Raw genomic sequence first — 22,020 nt, 5'->3', positions numbered from 1 at the left:
TATATACTGTATAAATACAGTATGCGTGTGTGTATGTATGTATGTATGTATGTGTGTATATATATATATATATATATATAAAATGCATAATGTCATTATAAATGAATTATTATTTTTTTATTATTATTATTTTATTAAAATTATTATCAGAATCAGAATATAAAATTTGTAATTTTTAGGCTGCATTAGTACACAGACTCATTTCCGTTAAGTGTGGTTTCTAATATCTATACTAATATTATTATCTTACAGTGCAAATAATGTTACCTTAATGTACTCCAGCAGTTTTGACCTAGTTATGGCTTTGTTACTGCAGGTTATCAGATTTCTTACCGTTTGGATATCAACGACCCCAACAAGTTCACCACGGTTGAAGTGGGATCCAACGCACGTCAATTCACAGTAACAGGACTGATGCCAGAATCAGCGTATGTGTTCCAAATCACAGCGCGCACTCAACAGGGCTGGGGACCCCCGGAGGAGGCCATCGTCATAACGACAGAAAAAAGAGGTATGTTTGAAGGGTCAACGTTCAGTTGTGTTATCAAATTGTTCAGTGTTTTATTGTAGAATCATTTACAGAAACATTGACAAATCGGATGTGACTACTACTAAAAATTCACTGAAAAGCTTGTTTCGTGTGGTCAGTTTGTCCGAGCAGAATGTCAGCTGATAAAGCAAACTGTCAAAACAGCATGTGGCCCTTCGGAGCTGACTGCGTTTAAACCCAAGCTCAAAATTAGCCGCGAGCCTGGTCTGTGAAACATGCATATGCCCAGCAGTGACTCATTACACATGTCCCACAGAGCGGCCACAGCCCCCTCGACGACTCACCGTGCCTCAGAAAGGGGTGGAGTCTAATAAGCTTCGACTTCATTGGATGGCGGGGGGAGAAGGCTCTTCCCCAGTTCGCTACTTTACCCTGCAGACATTAGAACTGCCGGACGGCGAGTGGAAGACCCACACATCCACCATCAGTCATAATAACACCTCCTGGGAGGTGGATAGGTAACACACGCGCACATATCTCTCTCTGATTAGTCATAACTGCCTGTGCCGGCAACGGCTGGTACAAGAACAGTCACTATTAATAGCATAATGTGCTTTAGCTCTGACAGACAGAAGACATTAAAATACACAGGATGGAGTTACGCTCGAGGTCATTGTAAGTTTGGAATATGCAGACATGGAAATAATTGAAGCTATAATTCAACAAGGAAATATTTTCTGCTGCACAACAAAAAAAGTAACAAAAACATGATTCGGACATGGTTGAAATGGTTGTGCCATGTTTTTGGACCATATAAGCCCCATGTTGTTTTGTTTTGTTTTTTGTTCAACCATGGTAATACCATGGTGTTTGTTTGTTTTTTAGATATGCCACAGTAGTACCATTTCCTTTTTGTGGATATGTACTGTGTTGTACCGTGGTAACACTGCTTTTTTTTTTTGAGACATTGTACAGTGTTAATACTATGTTTTTATTTTATTTATTTATTCTTTTATTTTTTTATGTACCATATAAAATGTATTGACATTTTTGGGATATGCACAATGCTGTTCTCTGAACTACCATATAAATACCACAATTATGATAATGATTTAGTACCATGGTATTTATACCATCACTTCACCTCACATAACTGCTACTGGGTGAGAGAGGCAGGGTGAGAATGAAAAGGGATAAAATGAAACAACATCAATTGGACTGAATCAAACAAAGCTCTTCAATTTACAAGAATGAAATTACACAAAACATGTAGAATATTTTATATTATGGCAATGCAGTGACACTGATGAGACATCATTAAGGATAAAAAAGGAAAGTGAAATCGACAGATAGCCAGAGTGAGAGTAAGAGAGAGAGAGAGACTGCAATCACAATCAGACTGACCATCGGGTGGCCTAATGTCTAATCACACATCCATTCAGCTCCACTCGCTCGCTAACCTGTTTTCTGCTCTCCAACACTAGCTCATATTCTTTCACCCTGCCTGTTCGTTCTTCTCATCATCACCTGTCTGATTCATGCTGTCATCTTCGTTCACATCTCTAAATGTCCACTTGCATTAAGGAGAAAGATATATTGAGCTAAAGGACTTGCCTCCCCATAACACCATCTTTCTCAACCTGTTTTGTAATGAACCATGGGAGCATTTCTGCATTCAGTACAACTCGATTACCTACAGCCCACATGCCTTTCCTTTTAATTACCCACATATGCCTTTCACTGACATTCAATGACTCATCATAAGCCATCTTCTGACTGCAAAAGAGGCACAGAAGATGAATCTGAAGCGGCATGGATAACACGAAAAAGTGCATTTGCACAGACATTTTAATGTGGCACGGAGTCGAAATAAATGTAAATGTGTTTATACCCGAATCACAATCGTGAAAAGCAGTCACTATGTTTGGAGTACAACTGTACTACCCTTACAATTTCTGCAATATATACAGTAGTACACAGTATGCAGATTTGAGAATGCAGACAATATCTGGATTGACTGTCATTTATAGGAATTTTAAATCGTATTTAATGTGATTAAATTATGCACACCGATCAAAAGTTTGGGGTCTGTAAGATTTTTAAAAGAAGTCTCTTACGCACACCCAGGCTTTTGTTTGATCAATAATACTGTAAATAGAAACAGAAGTATTGTGAAATATTGTTATATTTTCAAATATTTTATATTCTGATTTTACATTTTAAATAATTCATTTGCTCATGGCAAAGCTGAATTTTCCAGTTTTCAGTGTCACATGATCCTTCAGAAATCATTCTAATGTGCTGATTTGGTGTTGAAGTAAATTTTTTATTATTATCAATGTTGAAAACTTGTTGAATGTTGAATAGTTGTGGTGCTTAAAATTTCTTTGGAAACCATCATACATTTTTTCAGGATTGTTTGATCAATAGAAAGTTCAAAAGAACAGCATTTATTTCAAATACAGTTCTTTGTAGAGATCGACCGATATATCGATTTACCGATATTTTTCCCGATATTTAAGCATTTTACCATAATCGGATATCGGTTTTGTAATATCGGATTCACTGATAAACGCCTTTAAAACACCGATAAACGTTTTGAGAATTGCGCGCAGGATCGCCATTGCAGCACGTCTGAGGGGAGACGAGACAACAACAACGGCGTGATTACTTGATATAGTTGCTATAGTTCGTAAACTTTTTTTAACGTAACAGCCATTTATGCACAAATTAGATGCATTATATAAATGCCTGATATGTAGTATATGCAGCTTGGCTCTAAGAAATAGAGACCAACTCACGAATGAAGTTGATATGACTCCTGTCCTTTATTTATTTTCTCCATTTGAAAACATTAGACCTTCTACATTTATTTTGCTTATTGTTAATATTAGTGTTGTTGCTGTTGATGCTTTTTATAAATAAAATGTTTTTTATTGTTGTAATATAAAGATTGAATTTAACATGAAAGACTGCTAATTTTCAACACTTAAAAAAAAAAAGATGACTGAAAAGAGGAAAAACCAAAGTGAAGTATGTTCTTACTTCACTCAGTCATTTATTTACTTCATTTAGGTTCTGCATATCGGTTATCGGGCACATAAACATGCAAATAATTGGTATCGGTATCAGTTATAAAATATCAATATCGGTCGATCACTAGTTCTTTGTAACAAAGTTTTACTGACCTCAAACTTACTGACCCCAAACATTTTAAACGATAGTGTATATTTCATCATATTTAATAAATGAATGTTTATTTTATGGACCATAGTGAACCACTTGATTTCCTTTCATTTCCTACTTCAGTTCATTTCAGAGAGCCGATTATTACATTCTGAATTTTTCCATAACCTATGCGGCAATGTAAAGGTCCCTATTGATATGTGCTTGATCTATTATTTATGTCCTGTATAGTTTGTGTATATGCGTTGGTACAGTGCTTTGCTTCAGTTTGTCTCGTTTTCTTTCTCTCACTGTCACATACACATTTTTCATAATTGCATGAACCGAGTGTTTTGAACCAAGAGGATGTTTGTGTTCAAACCATCTTGATTCTCAGAGGAGTAAATGCCTCCAGCTATTAAAACAGAAATGCCACTAACAGTCCTCGTCTTCAACACCCTAATTATAAGCACACACACACACATAAACACTCACAACAACACAAGCACCCTCACAGTCTTGATTCTTAAATTCCTAATTGCTCACTTCACACACATGCACACACAAAGACTCAACGTTTCCCTGATGGCCCACTTTGATATACATTACCCACAACCCTGTGTCCCCTTCCCACATCCCCTCAAAGTTTGAAAAACAATAACAAATATGTGCAGTTGACTAATATTAACTAATGATAAATGAATAATGATTATGATAAACATGAAATTCTCAATAATTACTCAAGAGCCCGGTATCTGTTCAAGGTTGAACTTGAGCAAGACATTGTGGGTTGAGCAGACATGTCTACCCAATGGATTGGGATGTATTCTTTTGACTGTATTCATGAATGTATTTTTTATGATAGGTTACCTATAGTATGAAGTTCTTTCTCTGATTTTCTCAAAAGAAGCATAAAAATGCATCACTTATGGTTCCTTTTGGTACATGAGAATGATCTAGTGTGTGTGTGTTGAAATGTATCTCTTTTCTTGTAGACTGAAGCCATACACCTCTTACAAATTTAGAATGATGGCCACAAATGATGTGGGAGATAGCGCCTTCAGCAAAGAAACTGAGCCAGTTGCCATTCTGCAGGACGGTAATAGTAGATTCTGTGTGTTGTGCTAAGTGAATTATCATTTTTTAGAGTGCTTTTGGATTTTGAATTTTTTTTAGAATTTTTTGATGAGAAAACAAAGATAGAATGACAGACAGACTGATAGATAGATAGACAGACAGACAGACAGACAGACAGATAGAGAGAAAGACAGACAGAGATAGACAGACAGAGAGGATAGACAGACAGACAGACAGACAGACAGACAGACAGAGATAGATAGACAGACACAGACAGACAGACCGATAGATAGATAGATAAGACAGACAGATAGATAGATAGATTGATTGATTGATTGACAGATATAGATAGATAGATAGACAGACAGACAGACAGATAGATAGATAGATAGATAGATGGATAGATTGACAGATATAGATAGATAGACAGACAGACAGACAGATAGATAGATAGATAGATAGATAGACAATATTGTATTTTTTACAGTCATGCCAATAAAGCAATTTTGAATTTGAATACAGACAGACAGACAGATCAATTCATTAATTGATTGAATGTGTTTGTCTGTGTGTTTAGTGCCAGATGAAGCGCCTGTCGTTTTAAACGTCAAACCTTCAACCACAACATCTGTGATTGTCCAGTGGCAGGTAAAATGAGACTTAATGAGTTAATGAGACTTTTTTCAAAAAACAAAAAATCTTACCCAGCCCAATCTTTTGAACGGTAATGTAACTATGTTTGTAATCAGCATTTCACTCTACTCTCAATGATTTTTTCACTGACCTTGTTGCAGTGTATTATAGGATTGACTTATCATCAAAACATTGTCTAAACAAGTTATCTTAGAAGGCATCATAATGTTGAAAGATTCTTCATGTCGAGAGCAGGCTTGTGATGCTTAAAATGCTCACTAAGTTTTGAAAAGGCTTTAGCCTGAGTAGGTGTCACAGGAACTATTCCTGTCTTTCCATTTAACTGAAGGTTCAGGGGTTCAAATTGTTCAGCAACGTTTAATAGCAGACTTGTGTGCAAAGTATTCAGCTGCCCTCTCAATGTTAATTATGTTTGGCAAGCAGGTTCTTAGCCTTACTCTTTACACTCTAATTAGTTGGCAGTCGTTTCACGTACCTCCTCTATCTATTCACACACATACGGATACATTTACAAAGCTGGCCTGTTTTGACCCCATCTTAATTAACTTTGCCTATAACACTGATCACATACTAAATAAGACACGTCCATAATAGAATAGGAGAGTGAGAACGCATGTTAGATTGAGTCAGAGTAAGAACAACCAGATCAGGCCTTTACTGACCTGTGGTCTCAGCTAACTTGTCCTCTGTTGATCTGTGCTATCTCCTGGGCTGACATGCATTGTGCAGTAATTACTTTCTGTCACCGTCTCTAACTGCTAATTAGCCAGCAGCAGACAGCATAGGCACTGTCTTTAACATTCTTTCATTAAGTAGCATCACAGGTCATATGCTGAAATGTCAGGTGAATATTTCCTAGCCTGAGTTAAATAGCGTAATTAAACGGCAGTTTGCTACTTGGAGCTTGACTGAAACTCGATATGTCTGTGTCTGCAGCCGCCTGCTGAGGGAACTGTCAATGGAATTCTTGTGGGATATCGCGTGTATTACCGTGAACTCCCACGTGAGAACAATCCAGAAGAGCCAAAGACAGCAACCAACCAATCAACAATCAGTCCTGAGTTCAGAGGTTAGTCTGTCTGTCTGTCTGATTGTCTGTCTTTCTGTTGATCTATCTATCAATCTGTCTGTCATTCAATTTATCTCTCAGGCTCTGTCTGTCCATCTGTCGTTCTATCTATCTATCTATCTATCTATCTGTCTGTCTGTCTGTCTGTCTGTCTGTCTCTTTCTGTCTGTCTGTCTATCCCTGTCTGTCTGTCTGTATGTCTGTCTATCTATCTTGCTATCTGTCTGTCTTCCTGTATGTCTGTCTATATCTGTCTGTCTGTCTGTCTGTCTGTCTGTCTATCTTTCTATCTCTGTCTGTCTGTCTATATATCTGTTTCACTATCTGTCTGTCTTCCTGTCTGTCTGTCTGTCTATGTCTGTCTGTCTGTCTATCTTTCTATCTCTGTCTGTCTGTCTATCTATCTTGCTATCTGTCTGTCTTCCTGTCTGTCGTTCTCTGTCTTTCCCCTCACTGCTAGAATTTTTGTCGCAAACTAAAATTAATGTTTTGAATATGATTTTGTGTTGCTAGGTAAAATGTGTTGTTTATATAAATATTATATATAAATATTTTTTCAGTGATAAATATGTTTTGTCCAGGTTGCACTCATTTCCGTTTCAGATGACTGTTTTATCTTCTATGCTCAAATGCATATTAGGCAGTGTCCCTTGTGTAATTTATCTCACTTATTCTCTTTTCCTCTCTCTCTCTGGGTTTTTTCACAACTCAAACAGCTAAGAGCACTTTTAAGACAGTGAGCAGCCCTTCATTAACAGAATTTGAACTAACGCGTAAGTATATTTTGATATTATTTTAATTGCTGAGTTGTTTCAATAGTTGCAATCTTTGAAGTGTTAACAGAGTCACATTCAAGCCCGAAGGCTTTCAAACTCCCTGTTCTATCCTCTGATCTCCTCTACCTCTATAACAAACACTTCCCCTAGTCTTTGCGCTTTGTTGTTTAGCCTCTGGTCCTGTCACAATCTGCTGTGAGGAAGGGGGAAAATGTAAATCTATTTAGTTCTCCACCTCATTTCCACACCCTTTATCTCATATCCACATCCCCTCTTCCGTCGTCTAGTTTTAAATATTTTGGGGTCTCTTTCTCCTCATTTCTCTAAACTAGTACCTCAACACTCTCTGACTACAACTTCCATCTTATTTTTCTTCATCTTTAATGGTGTTTTTTAGAGCTCAGCAAGTACAGACGATACACGATTGTCATGACAGCATTTAATGTTGTTGGAGAGAGCCCTTCAAGTGCACCTGTTGAGGTGTTTGTGGGAGAAGCAGGTACGTTTTTATGCCTTATTAAGATCACTGCTATGACTCCGCTCTAAAACGTGAACCACAAACTTTAGTAAACCCAAACTGCTTTTTTGAAATGTAGCTGCTGTTTGATTTTAAATCTGGTATGTATCTGGTATCTGATCATCAGACCTACTTGCTCTGGTCTGAGCACTTAGCGCTCTGGTAATGTTAACGAGGAATACATTTGCACATGAGTGATAATATTATATGCAATACAACCTCAAAGTCACACAGCCTGTTTTATCTGGTTATGAGCTGTATGGGAAAGAAAAGTGGGACTTGAATAGCACTGTGTAGAGGGATTATCTGCAAAACCCATTAGACAACGCACAGCGGATCCATTTGCGTGACCTATTGATAATGTGTCACAGACCAGTTTCCACTATGTAGCGCTGATCAATTTCACCAGTGATGTGCTGTCTGGTGGAGTATTAATATAAAAACAGTCAATTATGTCTTTAGTGAAGGTAAACAACAGCAGAAATGTGTCAAAATATCAGATCTGTGCTTTACATCATTGTGTAAATGTGCAATTCCTGTAATTATATATATATACACAATATATCTATGTCTATATCATCTATATAGATATCAGATAGGGTAGATTCTATGACCTCCCTTCATTCTATAGGCTGTGTTTGTGTGTGAACGTGTGTCGCAGTACGTCAAATCTAACTTGACTGTAAACTCATCTGATATGTAAAGCATTATGAAAGCCCATTACCTAAGCCAATTTAAAAAATGTCTGACCTCTCCCAAAGATCTGAATGAGAGGGATTGCACATCATTAAATATAGCATCCCTCTGGCATGACTTTAACATAGTGTTGTCAATAGTACCGATGTCGGTACTGAAATTGTAAAACTGTGACGATGCTAGCATTTCCCGCTAGCATGTTGAGCGGATTCTTAAACAGCTCTGATTGGCCATTGTGTTCAAGCGCTCAACAGATATGTCTGTGATTGGCCACAATGATCATCACTTCACGCTCTTCACAGAACACTTACACAGATACATAATACACAGATAATATGCTGATTTGGTGCTCAAGAAACATTTCTTATTATTATCAATGTTGAAAACAGTTGTGCTGATTAATCATTTTCTGGAAACTATGATAATTTTTCAAGATTCACTGAAGAATCGAAAGTTCAAAAGAACAGCATTTATTTGAAATAGAAAACTTTTGTAACATTATAAATGTCTTTCACTTTTGAGCATTTGAATGTATCCTTGCTGAATAAAAACAAACAAAAAAATCTTATTGACCCCAAAATATGATGCATTAACTGCATACTTTGGCAAATATTTTAGCACCACAATTGGCTACATGGGAAAAAAGGAGAATGCCAAAAGCTTGCGTGTTCTAGAATGAAAAGCTGAAGTTTTGACAGCTGGCCTGTTTACAGAGACATTATATTTTACACATTTCAGAGTATCAATAAATCACTAAACCTCTTTCCATTCAGTTTAGTCACTGTCCATTATGCCACAGAGAAATGTAATCTGACATCAGGCTTTTACATGAGACAGATAGTCTATCAAGTAAATGGTTTCCCCCACTGTTGTAGACTTATCCCATCCCCTGTTGACACATGCATGTTTGATTTGTTTGTTGCTCAATTTAAAATCATAATTTTGTGTGTATGTGTGTCCACAGCTCCTTCAGTGGCTCCTCAGAACATACAGGTGAAATCTGCATCCTCCAGTCAGCTGGATGTAGAGTGGCAGCCTCCACCCATTGAGACACAAAATGGAAATATTCAAGGATACAAGGTAACAATACATTTTATTTTTATTCTAATTGTTTATTAAATTCCATGTTTTTAATTGTCATATTTACACCCATAGAAATGACTAGTGTTGGTTTCGTCAACGAAAATTATGACTAAATATCGTCGTCAACGAACCTTTATTACGTGACGAAGACGAGACGAGACGAAAATGCTGGTCATGTGATGATGACCCAGCGATTGAGTCCTCGCTTCATCTCCCCGCACGCACCGTGACAAAAACTAGACTAAAATGCTCAGACTTTTAGTTGACTAAAACTTGACTAGACTAAAAAGAGTATGAACGTGACTAAAACTAATAAAAACTAAAATGACAGTTTCAGTTTCACACAAAGACTAGACTAAAATTAAAACAGGCCGCCAAAAACAACACTAGAAATGACCCATAATTACTTTGCACATTGTGCCACATTGTACACTATAATGCATGAATACATAATGCTCAGTTGTTTAGTCAGTTGTGAGCCCTGCATTTTATGAAAAGTATTTCCAAAATCAGTCAGGCGGTCCATCTGTTTACCGGCATAAGTAAACTGTCGTTCATCTGCAGTCTGTCTTCCCTGATCTCACTGTCATCTGTTGATTTCACCGCATAAGCTTCCACTGTTGTTTTCCTATTTACGCCATCTGTACATCTGTCTCTCATAGAGATTTGAACAGGAACTGGTTATGAATCCTTCTGTTCTGTCCACAAACACACATAGTATCAATTCACAGATATTCATACAATATGAACTATTCTTTGAAGTATGTATATGTGTCATTCACTTCTTCCCTCAGATCTATTACTGGGAAAAGAAAAGACAGAACGAGACGGAGAAGGAGCTGGTTTTGTTTGTTCCAGATACATCCGTGCACTTGAAGAACCTGACATCCTACACCACCTACCTTGTGCAATTGTCTGCATTTAACACAGCGGGGGACGGGCCGCTCAGTTCAGCCCGTGAAGGATGCACCCTGCAGGCTGGTGAGTCCCACTGAGATCCTGTTACGCTCATCCAGACGCATGAGGCCCAGCCAACCATCCGAGACATGCATTGTCAGACCATGTCATTCTTCTGGTATTACTGCTTCCATTAAGAAACTAAATGTGGAAGTTGTTGCTATAACCCCAGTTAAGAGCCTTTACGCAAGATTTGGCAAATCGAAACAAGTTTGATTCAACTTTTGATTTAAATTTGCTGTAATGCAGGTGAAAAGTATACAAGCATATTGTGAGAATTGGAATTAAAGGGATAGTTCACCCAAAAATGTTGTCATCATTTACATGTTTTTCCATACATGAATATCTTTCTGCTGTTGAACACAAAATAAATTTTTTTGAAGAATATGGGTAACCAAACAGTTGCTGGTAACCACTGACTTCCATAGTATTTTTTTTTTCATACTATGGAAGTCAATGGCTACCAGTAACTGTTTACCATCATTCTTCAAAATATCTTCTTTCATGTTTAACAGATAAAAAAGGAACTCATACAGGTTTTGGTAAGTAAATTATGTTTTTGGTGGTGAACTATCACTTTAATGTTAAAGCAGTAAAAGCAGCATTATTTTGAAATACTATTACAATTTTTCTGTTTGAATATATTTTAAAATATAATTCATTCCTGTGATGGCAAAGCTTAATTTTCAGTAGCCATTACTCCAGTGTCACATAATCCTTCAGAAACCATTCTAAAATGCTTTTTTTCCCCCCCCCAACCCCCCCCCCCCCCATCTTTGATGAATAAAAATGTTATGAATGAAAAGAACAGCATTTATTTGAAACAATAATCTTTTGTAACATTATTATGTAACACTAATGTCTTAAATGTCTTTTTTTGTGTTTTTTTATGTTTTTAAGGAAATCAGCTTTTTTAACACAAGTCTATGCTTGAGATGTGGCTTTACTAACATCTCTCTCTCTCTCTCTCTCTGAAGCTCCTGGAGCACCCAGTCATATGGTGTTTTCAGAGGTGACAGGAAGCTCACTGAATGTGTCATGGGGAGCTCCTCTGCAGCCCAATGGAGTGGTGGAAGGCTACAGAGTGGTCTATGAGCCCACCGCACCAGTTCATGGTGAGCAGGAGATACGAATAAGGAAAAGGAAGAAAGAAAAACAATATAATCATTTTTTTGAATACAGGTATATATAATTTAATATTCATAAAGTCAATTCATTTGAAAGGTGTCAGTAAGACAGTTACAGTGGAGATCAAGGGGAACTGGCAGCGCTGGCTGAAGGTTCGTGACCTGATGAGGGGTGTGATCTATCGCTTCAAGGTTCAGGCCAGAACAATTAGTTATGGACCCGAACTGGAAGCCAATATCACTGCAGGACCAGTGGAAGGTATGTGTAAATATGAATAATAATACATCCATAATAAATCCCACAATAATTGGGGAAGAAAGAAACATCCCCTGCAGTTACAGACAGCAGCGCTGGAGGCTTTCTTTGGGTTAAATTAGTTGTTGAATATGAAATGATTGCATTTAACTAGTGCTTTTCTACAAATAAAAAATAAAGAAACACTTTTGAGACCTACCAGGAAGATGTGATTTTATTATTTTATTTCCTAGAATTAGTCGAAGATGGAAATTAAAATACAGCTGCTTGAACTCCATGGTTTGATTAGTGCACTGTAATGGGAATGTGATTTTATGTAGCCTTTGAGCAATTGTTCATTCTCAAGACACAGCGCCTTCATTGCGGTGGGACACTGGGCCTCACACAGACAGCCTTCAGTTTTAAATGTTCTTCAGATGAGATGCAGTTGATTCATGTCGGAGCGGTGGATTCTGACTTGGTCAGTATGGATTATAAAGGAGTATGAGCTCTTGTGTAATTGGCCAGAATTTTGAGCAAACAATGCTGTCTGCTAACATACTATCAGGTACTAAATGTTTAATTCATATACTATGCTATTAACATGGTTCTGCAGGGTACATTACCAAAATAAAATGTGAACACACTAGAGTAAATGTATGTTTCTGATCACCTTAAAGACTTTAACTGGTTGTAAGTGGTTCACGTTTCTACAGGATTTCTTTACTAAATCCTGTTTGTTAGTGGATGAGAATGACCAAATAGCAAAGCAAATGCAGCCAACAGGTTACCAGTATATATATAGTTTGTTTGTACTAATGTTTTTTGGGGGGTTAGGGGCAGATGAGTAAGACCAGGTAGCAAAGCAAACGCAGCCAACAAGTTTCCAGTATAAAAAATATTGATTTTCTATACTAATTTCTTTACATACATTCATACATGCATATTGAGTGAGTGACTGACTGACTAACTTAACATTCTTAAAAAGCGGAAAATACTAAGGATTGATTAGACTTTTAACTTGTAGTGTATTTAAAAAAAATATTATGATTTTACAGTGGTACATATCCTTATAACCATGTCTAAATATCATGGTAATTTGTCCTAGCGATATGACTGTTTTGGTTGGTGATTGGACATTGGCAAGGAAAAAGAGAAAAAAAACGGTAACACTTTAGAATAGGGAACACATCACATATTCACTATTAATTAAGAGTTTTCCCTCAATAAACTCCTAATTTGCTGCTTATAAGTTTAGGTGTGGGGTAGGGTTAAGGGATCAAAAATTTGCTCATGCAGAATAAGGCATTAATATGTGCTTTATAAGTAGTAATAAACAGCCAATATGCTAGTTATATGCATGCTAATAAGCAACTAGTTGAATAAAGTGTTACCAAAAAAAAAAACAATCCAGAAAGAAAAGAAAACATTCTTCAGAAAGAAGAAGGAAAAATAAAGACATTCTTCGTCTGTGTTACAGGGAACAAGTAAGCTGAATCATGACATTTAGGATCAGCTAGTTTATTTAAAAGGTGAAAGGATTTGTGTGAAATGAAGTGTGTTAACAGTATACTAAATGTGAATGTTGTCAGGTCACAGTACCCAATAAAGAACATGTTTTGAAGAAGATATATCCCTACGGCTTCAATGTGACCTTTATGCAATCTAAACCACTTTAGACTGGCAGCGCAGCCTATCTTACGATCCTTAGTTGCAAGCAGTAGAAAATCTTTTAAAGAGTTATTCAGTTATAAAAAATTCATCATTTTCATTCCATCAGCCTGAAGTTAAGAAGCCTCTAGTTCAGTCTGAACTGTTATGATTGATAAAAATGGCCAGATCCATTTTAAGAACTTGCTTTTTGTGCTGTTATTGATTATTCAGAAGGGAATAATATGCCTTATATTTCATAGGCTCCCCCGGTTCGCCCTTGCAAACATCAGTCACAAAGTCTGCATCAGCTTTGACGCTTCATTGGTCAGCAGGTGCAGAAGGGGCGGGACCTGTCAAAGGATATGTCATTGAGGCTCGTCCATCAGGTAAGCAGCAAAATTGCTTGTTCGTCTAGTGCATTACATGACTTTATAATACTAGGCTTATTCTCAATTAACCTTCCTCTTCTGACTTCCACCTCTTCCATCTTTCTTCTCCTCTGTGGCAACCAATTACTCCCCCTCCCGGCTTTCAAATCCCACATTTACAGATGAAGGATTATGGGATACATTTGTCAAGCATCTCCCACCTGGCAGCTTCTCGTACCTCATCAGTCTGGACCGACTACGCTCAGGTGTGGCCTATGAATTCCGTGTCATCGCAGTCAATCGTTTCGGTTACGGTGATCCCAGTCCGCCTTCCACTGCAATGTCTGGTAATCTTCCTCATTATATCACAGCACTGCATTATATTGAACAATGATGCGAATGACACCCACTGAACGGACTGTGCGTCTGTCCCACAGCTTGTTTTTGTTTAGGCTACAACAAATTAGATATGGTATTTACCCTAACTAATGTCTATTGCATTCTGTATCACAATTCATTTTTTATAATTTTGCCATTTACAGTATGGGCATTAGTATTCCATTTCATTTAGAAGTTTCTGGCAGGCATTTTATTTCAGTGAGAACGTTTGAACTGTGTGAACTCACTTTGTGGTGTCTACTGCCATCTAGTGTCACACAGCTGAACATTCACTCATCTGTAAGGAAAGGAACAAACTGAATACTCATTTAGTGCTGTTGAATTTACTACTACTTATTATACATCCCTTAGTAAAAGCTGTAATAGTGTGAAATATTATTATGTATTTCAATCTATTTTAAAATGCTGTTTATTCCTGACTGGAATAATGTCTGCTGAATAATCTCAGCAAACATTATTCAAGTCTTCAGTGTCACATGACCATTCAGAAATCATTTTAATATGCTCAAGAAACATTTATTATTATTATTATCAATGCTGAAAACTGTTGTGCTGCTTAATGTTTCTGTGAAAACTGTTATACGTTTCTTTTCAGGATTTCTGAATGGATAACAAGTTTAAAAGAACAACATATATTTGAAATAGAAATCTTTTGCAACATTATAACATATATATATAAATATGTATAAATTTACTGTCATTTTTTATCAATTTAATGCATCCTTGCTGAATAAGAGTATTAATTTCTTTCAAAAAATGTAATGAGCTCAAACTTTTGAACTGTTTGTGTATAATATAATAGATTTTTTTCCCTGTGATATATGAAATGTCAAAAGTAGAATGGCAATATGATGCAGCGAGAGTCAATGAAAATGGAAAGGGTGACCTCTGATGGCTAGCAGACGGAAGTTCATGGACCGGATTCGTGACACATTGTAATGCAGAATTGTTGTCTGTTGTTGTAGCTCTGTCTGAAACGCCTTTCTATGAGGAGTGGTGGTTCCTGATCGTCATGGGGTTGATCAGTCTCATTTTCATTTTGATGGTTGTGTTTGGTTTGCTCCTGCTCGGACAGAACAAGAAGTACAGGAGCTGTGGAACAGGTGAGACTAAACAGAATAATGTAAATTGATAATATACTTGTATTGCACTGAAACTGCCTTGTGCACTGAAAACTCTGTTCTAAACCTGTATGAATTTTAAATAAAACTTGTAATAGGCAAAATAAAGGATTTAGACACTAGAGGATTTGTGGTATTTTTGAGGTACATTAGAGTACCATATAAATACAATATTATGCTATATATCAAAGTACTATCACCCTACAATCACTGTACCATATGATACCACCACAATAATTTTGCTTCCTAGACAGTTTCTGGAAGTCTTGTTTTGAAAGATTATAAGTGTTTGTAGCTGTTGCAACTGGGTCATTGTAACTGTTGGGGGGAAATAAAAAAGCTCATAGTTTATGTAGTTAATCAGGCAACATGTCCCAGTGTTTGTTGTCATTACTTGTAATTCCTCCCGCAGGAAAGCACATAACGACAGTAGAAGAGTCTGTAACTCTTGACAATGGCGGCTTCACGGCTCTAGAGCTGAACAGCAGACATCTGAACGTGAAGAGCTCTTTCTTAAAGAAGAATGGAACAAGGTGGGGTTTCATCTGAGCTGTTATTAATATATCAGAAAAGTCTATTTCAAATTGAATGACATTCATCGATTTTTAAGTGTGAATTCAGCCAAACATCAAAAATTCTGCTATTAAAATTTATCACCGCATACTGTAGGCTACAATTTTTCTTCAAATAATTCTTCAGTGGAATTTTGTGTCTGGGAAATGTGTAAGCAGTTTGTAAAAATGTTATGTATTCTCCAGATCTCCTCCACGGCCCAGTCCAGGTGGGCTGCACTACTCTGATGAAGACATCTGCAACAACTACAACGGGGCTGTTTTAACAGAGAGCACCACCCTGACAGAGAAACCCACTGAGCTGTCAGAGTCAGAGGTAAACACACTACACCAATAACGCATGACTACACACACATAAACAACTTCCATGGGGGTACGATGGAGTTTTAGAGAGATCTCATGTCTTGATCATCATCACATCTTATGAACGTCAATTGCTGTAAATTTGAGCTGCTAAAGTAAATTTACTTAATCAAAAAAAGAACTTTAAAAATTATAAACCTAGTAAAATTAAAAAATTTGTATTTAAAATAAAGAATACTGCGGTCATATCTCTGGCTGTTTTATTCTGCACTAGTCAAAAATAATAATAATTACAAATTAAAATAAATTATTTATTAATAAATTATAAATAAATACATTGAAATTGAAATGTTAAACTGGATAAATGATTGCAGAATAAATTAACAATGGGTAATAAATATTACGCAAATAAGGTATTTTACGGAGCACCTCACATGATATGTAGGGGGAAAAAACTTGATATCGTGGCCATGAAAAAAAAAAATTTAATTAAGAATTTGTTCCCACAGCTTATTAATTAATTTGTTCATTGGACGACATGGACATGACTTAATTAAATTAAAAGAAGGAACAATTTAGTACAACATAACCACAATCAGTGTTGGAAGAAAGTTACTTTTAAAAGTAGTGCATTACAATATTGCGTTACTCCATAATAAAGTAACTAATTGCGTTACTAGTTATATTACGTTACTTCTGCATTACTTTTTGTCACCTGAGCTGGGCTTGCTTATTTATTTTTAATATTTAAAGTTATATTTTTGGCAACTGTAAAGGCCATTTCACACCAAAAGTGAAATTAATATGCCTCAGGCTGAAGGAAGAGCCTCTGCTCCTCACTCCTGATTTCTCTCAAAAAGTAAAAAAAAAGAAAGAAAAAAGTAACTTGCGTTACTTATTTGAAAAAGTTACTCCGATATTTCATTGTAAATTTAAATCCAATAAGTTACTTTACTAGTTACTTGAAAAAAAGTAATCTGATTACGTAACTTGCGTTACTTGTAACTTGGCCACAATTTACCTAAAACAAGGGAATTAGTTAAAGGGTTAGTTCACCCAAAAATGAAAATTAGCCCATAAATTACTCACCCTCAAGTCATCCTAGGTGTATATGACTTTCTTCTTTTAGATGAATCCAGTCGGAGTTATATTAAAAATTGTCTTTGATCTTTCAAGCTGTTTAATGCCACTCAGCGGGTGTTGCATGCATCAGTCCAAAAGGTTTTCCTTTGCTAAAGTACGGAAACTTTGCTTCCTTTGCTCCTGTTAACAAACGTTGGTTTTCACGAGACTCACCGGCGCATGTGCAATGCTGAACTCATACGTCATCCGCCCGGAGCTGCTTCTGTGTACAACTGTTGGTGCAAGCTAGATTAAAGTGATTATTACGTTTTGAATAGGGATATTTTTCTTACAAAAACGCAAAAGCGCCTTTGTTCACCCCCCGGAGCTGTGTGAGATACTTTTTTTATGGATGGGCGCTTTTTATTTAACTTCTTTTGGACTGATGCATGCAACACCCGCTGAGTGGCATTAAACAGCTTGAAAGATCAAAGACAATTTTTAATATAACTCCGACTGGATTCATCTGAAAGAAGAAAGTCATATACACCTAGGATGACTTGAGGGTGAGTAATTTATGGGCTAATTTTCATTTTTGGGTGAACTAACCCTTTAATAAGTCATAGCCACAGTTTAACTAAATAAAACATGGCCACAAATTAATAAGTAGTGGGAACGAATGCTTAATTCATGACCACAATGTTTTGGGTTTTTTCCCCCCTGCATGTAATGTACAGGGCTCCGTTGCATTTCTGCGGTGGCATCTGTATTTGAAAACTACATTGCATAATTCTTCATCCATGCCAGTAGGTGTCACTATAGAGTCCAGGACCACCATTGTATTGGTCGGCCAAACAAAAACTTACTTTATACACTCAGGCAACAATTACGTCCACACTGTAACTTTGCTGTCTGCTCTTCTTCTCTCTGGTCTCAACCCGTCCCGTCGCCCTTCATGTAAAGGTCAGCGACAGCGACTACGAAGACGAGCAGCCCAAGCACTCATTCGTAAATCACTACATGAGCGACCCCACCTATTACAACTCATGGAAGCGGCAGCCCAAAGGCGTGAAGACCGGAGGAGGGTACGAGGAATGTGCCATGACGGATGCAGAGGAGGGGGGGTATTATCAGACTGTGGTGACCCAGCACAGCGTAGGAGGCGTCTACACCCCCACGGGGCAGCCTGCATCCGGAACACGCACTCCAGTTACCGGCTTTTCCTCGTTTGTCTAATGAACCGATGACTTGAAACAAAAGAGAAAGCTGATGACTGGAAGTAGAGCCCTAAAACTGGACGAATCAAACTGTTGTGCTGGTTATTTCGGAGTAACGGCAAAGAATGCGTTTTCCCGGAAATGAACAAGTTTCTCATTTCCCCCGAAATGTGTATTTTTGGCCTCCTCTCTTCAAGGAAGGGAGGAGGATATTGAAGTATCTTCTTGTTAACGTGTTAATGATTTTTGGGTGGATTTTCGCAGATTAACCATGACCCAGAAGAAGCGGAGACTTTGCACTGTGAGACTCTTTAGTAAGAGGTGGTATTCATTTTAAAGACTCAAAGACCCTCAAAGACGAATGAAGCAAATTCCTTTGTTATGAATTCCCGTTCTATAGCAACCCTCCGGGATTAGTCGTAATGTGTGGGCAACACATGCTTGAGTGATTCATTGAATCTCGCTCTGATCTCCAAAACTCTAATTGATGTTGAAACATCAGCGGAAACTTGTACAGTGTGTGGTAGACTGGAACAACAATGTGTTTTGTGTGTGGTTTATTTTCGTGTTGGGGATGGGCGGTTTCATTCTGGACAAAAAGCAGCATTGAAAATACTGCCTTTGCACACGTATTGCTCTCTTAAACCAAAAGAGTGATGCTTTAAGCGAGAAAAGAAAGAAAATGTGTGCTCGCAACAGACCGTTTTCTTAGGTTAGCAATACTGTATGTAAAATGTGCTGCATGTGTGTATATTTTTAGGAACAATTTTGTACAAAAACAAAACGTTTTTACTGTAGAGTAGATTTGTGCCAAGTCAGTCTAGTTCTTTAGTGATACCCACAGCGGATCATTTCAGCAAGTCACAATCCACACTGTTTGTTTGACTGGCTTGCAGTGTATGTACAATCCAGTCACCCAGAGGGATGATAAGAAATGTGCGACACCATCCCTCTAATCCAAATATACACAGATTTCTCATGTCCTTTACTGTTGAACAAATATTTATTTCAGTATGAAAGAACATCAGTGCTAAATTAAATACAGTGCATGAGTTGGTGTGTTCAGGTTTTGTTGGTTGGCATACCCTGATGGTCTTAGATCTGGGCTGGTAACCAAAAGGTTATAATGCTATAATGATGCGTTTATGTACTCCTGAGAATGTACATAGGAGTTTGGAATTCATAATTATGTTATGATGCGCATTTAAGTCAGTTTGGACAGAATAAAATGGTCTTAACTAAACTGTATCATTAACAATTACAATGAGAATTTATTATGATTGATAAAAATGCTAAAAGGGCAATATTATAATTGACATGCTCCCAACTTGGTAAACTATGGAAGCCCATTTCTACCACATAAGAAAAAAATGCTTTGGTTAATCATAATAATGACAAACAAATTCAAAATTATGATATACTAATTCATAATTACGATGTAAAAATGTGAAATTACGAGATACCAAGTTAAAATTATGGGATACGAAGTCATAATTATTAGTCAAAATTATGAGATAAAAGGTCCAAATTATGACAAAAAAACTATTTTGACAAAGTCAAAATTATGTGATAAAAACAAATGAGACAAAAAGTCAAGAGTTGAAATGGCGATAAAACGTTGAAATGTTAAGTTTTTATTATGTGATAAAAAACAATTATGACAAGTCAAAATTATGAGATAGTCATAATAACAAAAGGTCAAATTATGAGATAAAAAGATATCAGTTATGATTTAGAATTTTGACTTTTTATCTAATAATTCTGACCATTTAATGTCATAATTATGACTTTTAATGTCGTAATTATTACCATTTATGTTATAATTATGATTTACCAATGCATGATTTTTTTTCTTATGTTCCAAAAACGGCCTTCTGTAACTATTGGCCTTTTTATAGCTAGACACCTAAATAAAAAACATTTGAGTTAATGGCAAAAACATGGCGCCCCCTTCAGTACTGAGATTGTAAGTGCACGAGCATCAGTTTGTTTGTGTAGAGTATGTTTCAGTGCCTGAAGATTTTAATTATTTTCTATGCATTAAATGTCATTTAAAACAGAGAAAAAGACAAGGACTGGCATCTTGCTGTATTGAACATCTAGATGGGAATCACGTAACATTACATCCAAAGACAGAAAGAGCTATGCAAAGTGTTATTGATCGGAATGAGTCAGACAGAAGAATATGCACTTCAAAGCCAGATTCTCAACACTTTGAAGTGCTGAATTGAAAAGCTATTACTGAAATGTTACTGAAACGTTATGCCTCCTACAGCTGTATTACTCAATGCATTATATATGGGCATTAAAAAACTGGATTACTCAAAATTAAAATATTGGTCATAAAAATCAGCAGTTTGTGAATTGTGACGTATTAACACAGCATGGCCTTAAACTTAAAAAGAAAAATGTATTATGTTGCCCTTTAAGAATATTTATAATAATGATAATCGTGTCGTCATCATTTCTGGATCTTTTGATTTAGCACAGGAAAGCACCACTCACATTCAACTAAAAATATATAAATAGGCCATGCTAAGCCACACATGCTCTTCAAATGTGACTCAACTGTATTTATTTTAAACAAATGACATGAGTAATATTGTGTCTTCGTATTTTGCTGCCATTATTCCCCAAGGAAATTACCTGGCAGCTCTTTTCATTTATAACATATTGTTGACTAAATGCCAAAAAGAGTCAGTAGTGTGTGATGTGTGTACATGATGCAGACTGCAGAAATGTCATCTGTATTCTTACTGCACATTCACTGATGAAATGCACAATGACCCCAAACATATATGGACACTTAAGCTACACTTAAATATGTATAAATGTTTTTGTGTTAGATAACAAAATATTTTAAAAAAAATAGTGACATCTGCAAACAAATGACGCTAGAGCTTTTCTCAGAACTTATTCCGGTTGTGCTATCTTTAAAACTAATGATGTTTGGTTTGAATTTTGTTTATATAATGCATTGACAATCATACATTTTTAAGTGTGGCTTAAGTGTCCAAAAGGTTTTTTTGTTGTTGTTTTTTTTTTGTAGAAACACTGTATCACTGTAATTTCCTGCTATTGAGGCTCTATCATTGTGATGCACTTGTTTTGATTACTATGATTAAATGGAGGAGATACATATTTCACAGAGAATGTTCTAATTCTTTGGCTCAACCACACTATCCATTACAACATGATCATGCTGTTCAGGAGTTTTTGGATGTGATCAAATGAGGTATGTGTTGAGGCGATGGGTGCCATTTTCTGTCATGTCTGCAATGGTTGCTATAGTAATGGGGGATTCAACACATTTCACTTTGTTTCAAGTGAATTGACTTTTTTTTTCTATAACAAGTGGATGCAAGCTGGCAGTATGAAGAGAGCTGTCATACTGGAAATCTGTCCTGTGCTTATAAACATCAGAGTCTGCCGGCAGTGCAGAGACAGTGCAAGCTATAGAGGGTTTATGCTGTTTATTT

The 22,020-nt window shown here is 36.6% G+C and overlaps 1 protein-coding gene across 1 annotated transcript in view; it reads left to right on the top strand.

Annotated features, from left to right (window-relative positions):
* The window catches only part of LOC107758841 (protein sidekick-1-like), a 95,037-nt gene extending 75,146 nt beyond the window's left edge, over positions 1-19,891 (top strand). The window contains exons 25-41 of the mRNA XM_016576670.1: positions 317-511; positions 807-1,008; positions 4,651-4,754; positions 5,310-5,380; positions 6,323-6,455; positions 7,172-7,228; positions 7,629-7,730; positions 9,409-9,524; positions 10,322-10,508; positions 11,462-11,599; positions 11,709-11,870; positions 13,760-13,885; positions 14,050-14,214; positions 15,232-15,369; positions 15,800-15,920; positions 16,146-16,275; positions 18,288-19,891. Of these exons, the coding sequence (XP_016432156.1) occupies positions 317-511; positions 807-1,008; positions 4,651-4,754; positions 5,310-5,380; positions 6,323-6,455; positions 7,172-7,228; positions 7,629-7,730; positions 9,409-9,524; positions 10,322-10,508; positions 11,462-11,599; positions 11,709-11,870; positions 13,760-13,885; positions 14,050-14,214; positions 15,232-15,369; positions 15,800-15,920; positions 16,146-16,275; positions 18,288-18,560 (2,420 nt within the window). The 3' untranslated portion in view covers positions 18,561-19,891. The remainder of the gene's footprint in view (positions 1-316; positions 512-806; positions 1,009-4,650; positions 4,755-5,309; positions 5,381-6,322; positions 6,456-7,171; positions 7,229-7,628; positions 7,731-9,408; positions 9,525-10,321; positions 10,509-11,461; positions 11,600-11,708; positions 11,871-13,759; positions 13,886-14,049; positions 14,215-15,231; positions 15,370-15,799; positions 15,921-16,145; positions 16,276-18,287) is intronic.
* The last annotated feature ends 2,129 nt before the right edge of the window (positions 19,892-22,020 follow it).

The sequence above is a fragment of the Sinocyclocheilus rhinocerous genome, unplaced genomic scaffold, assembly GCF_001515625.1.
Source record: "Sinocyclocheilus rhinocerous isolate Xijiao unplaced genomic scaffold, SAMN03320098_v1.1 scaffold1435, whole genome shotgun sequence".
Lineage (NCBI taxonomy): Eukaryota > Metazoa > Chordata > Actinopteri > Cypriniformes > Cyprinidae > Sinocyclocheilus > Sinocyclocheilus rhinocerous.
The sequence above is the reverse complement of the archived record's forward strand: the minus strand, read 5'-3'. Positions and strand labels throughout refer to the sequence as shown.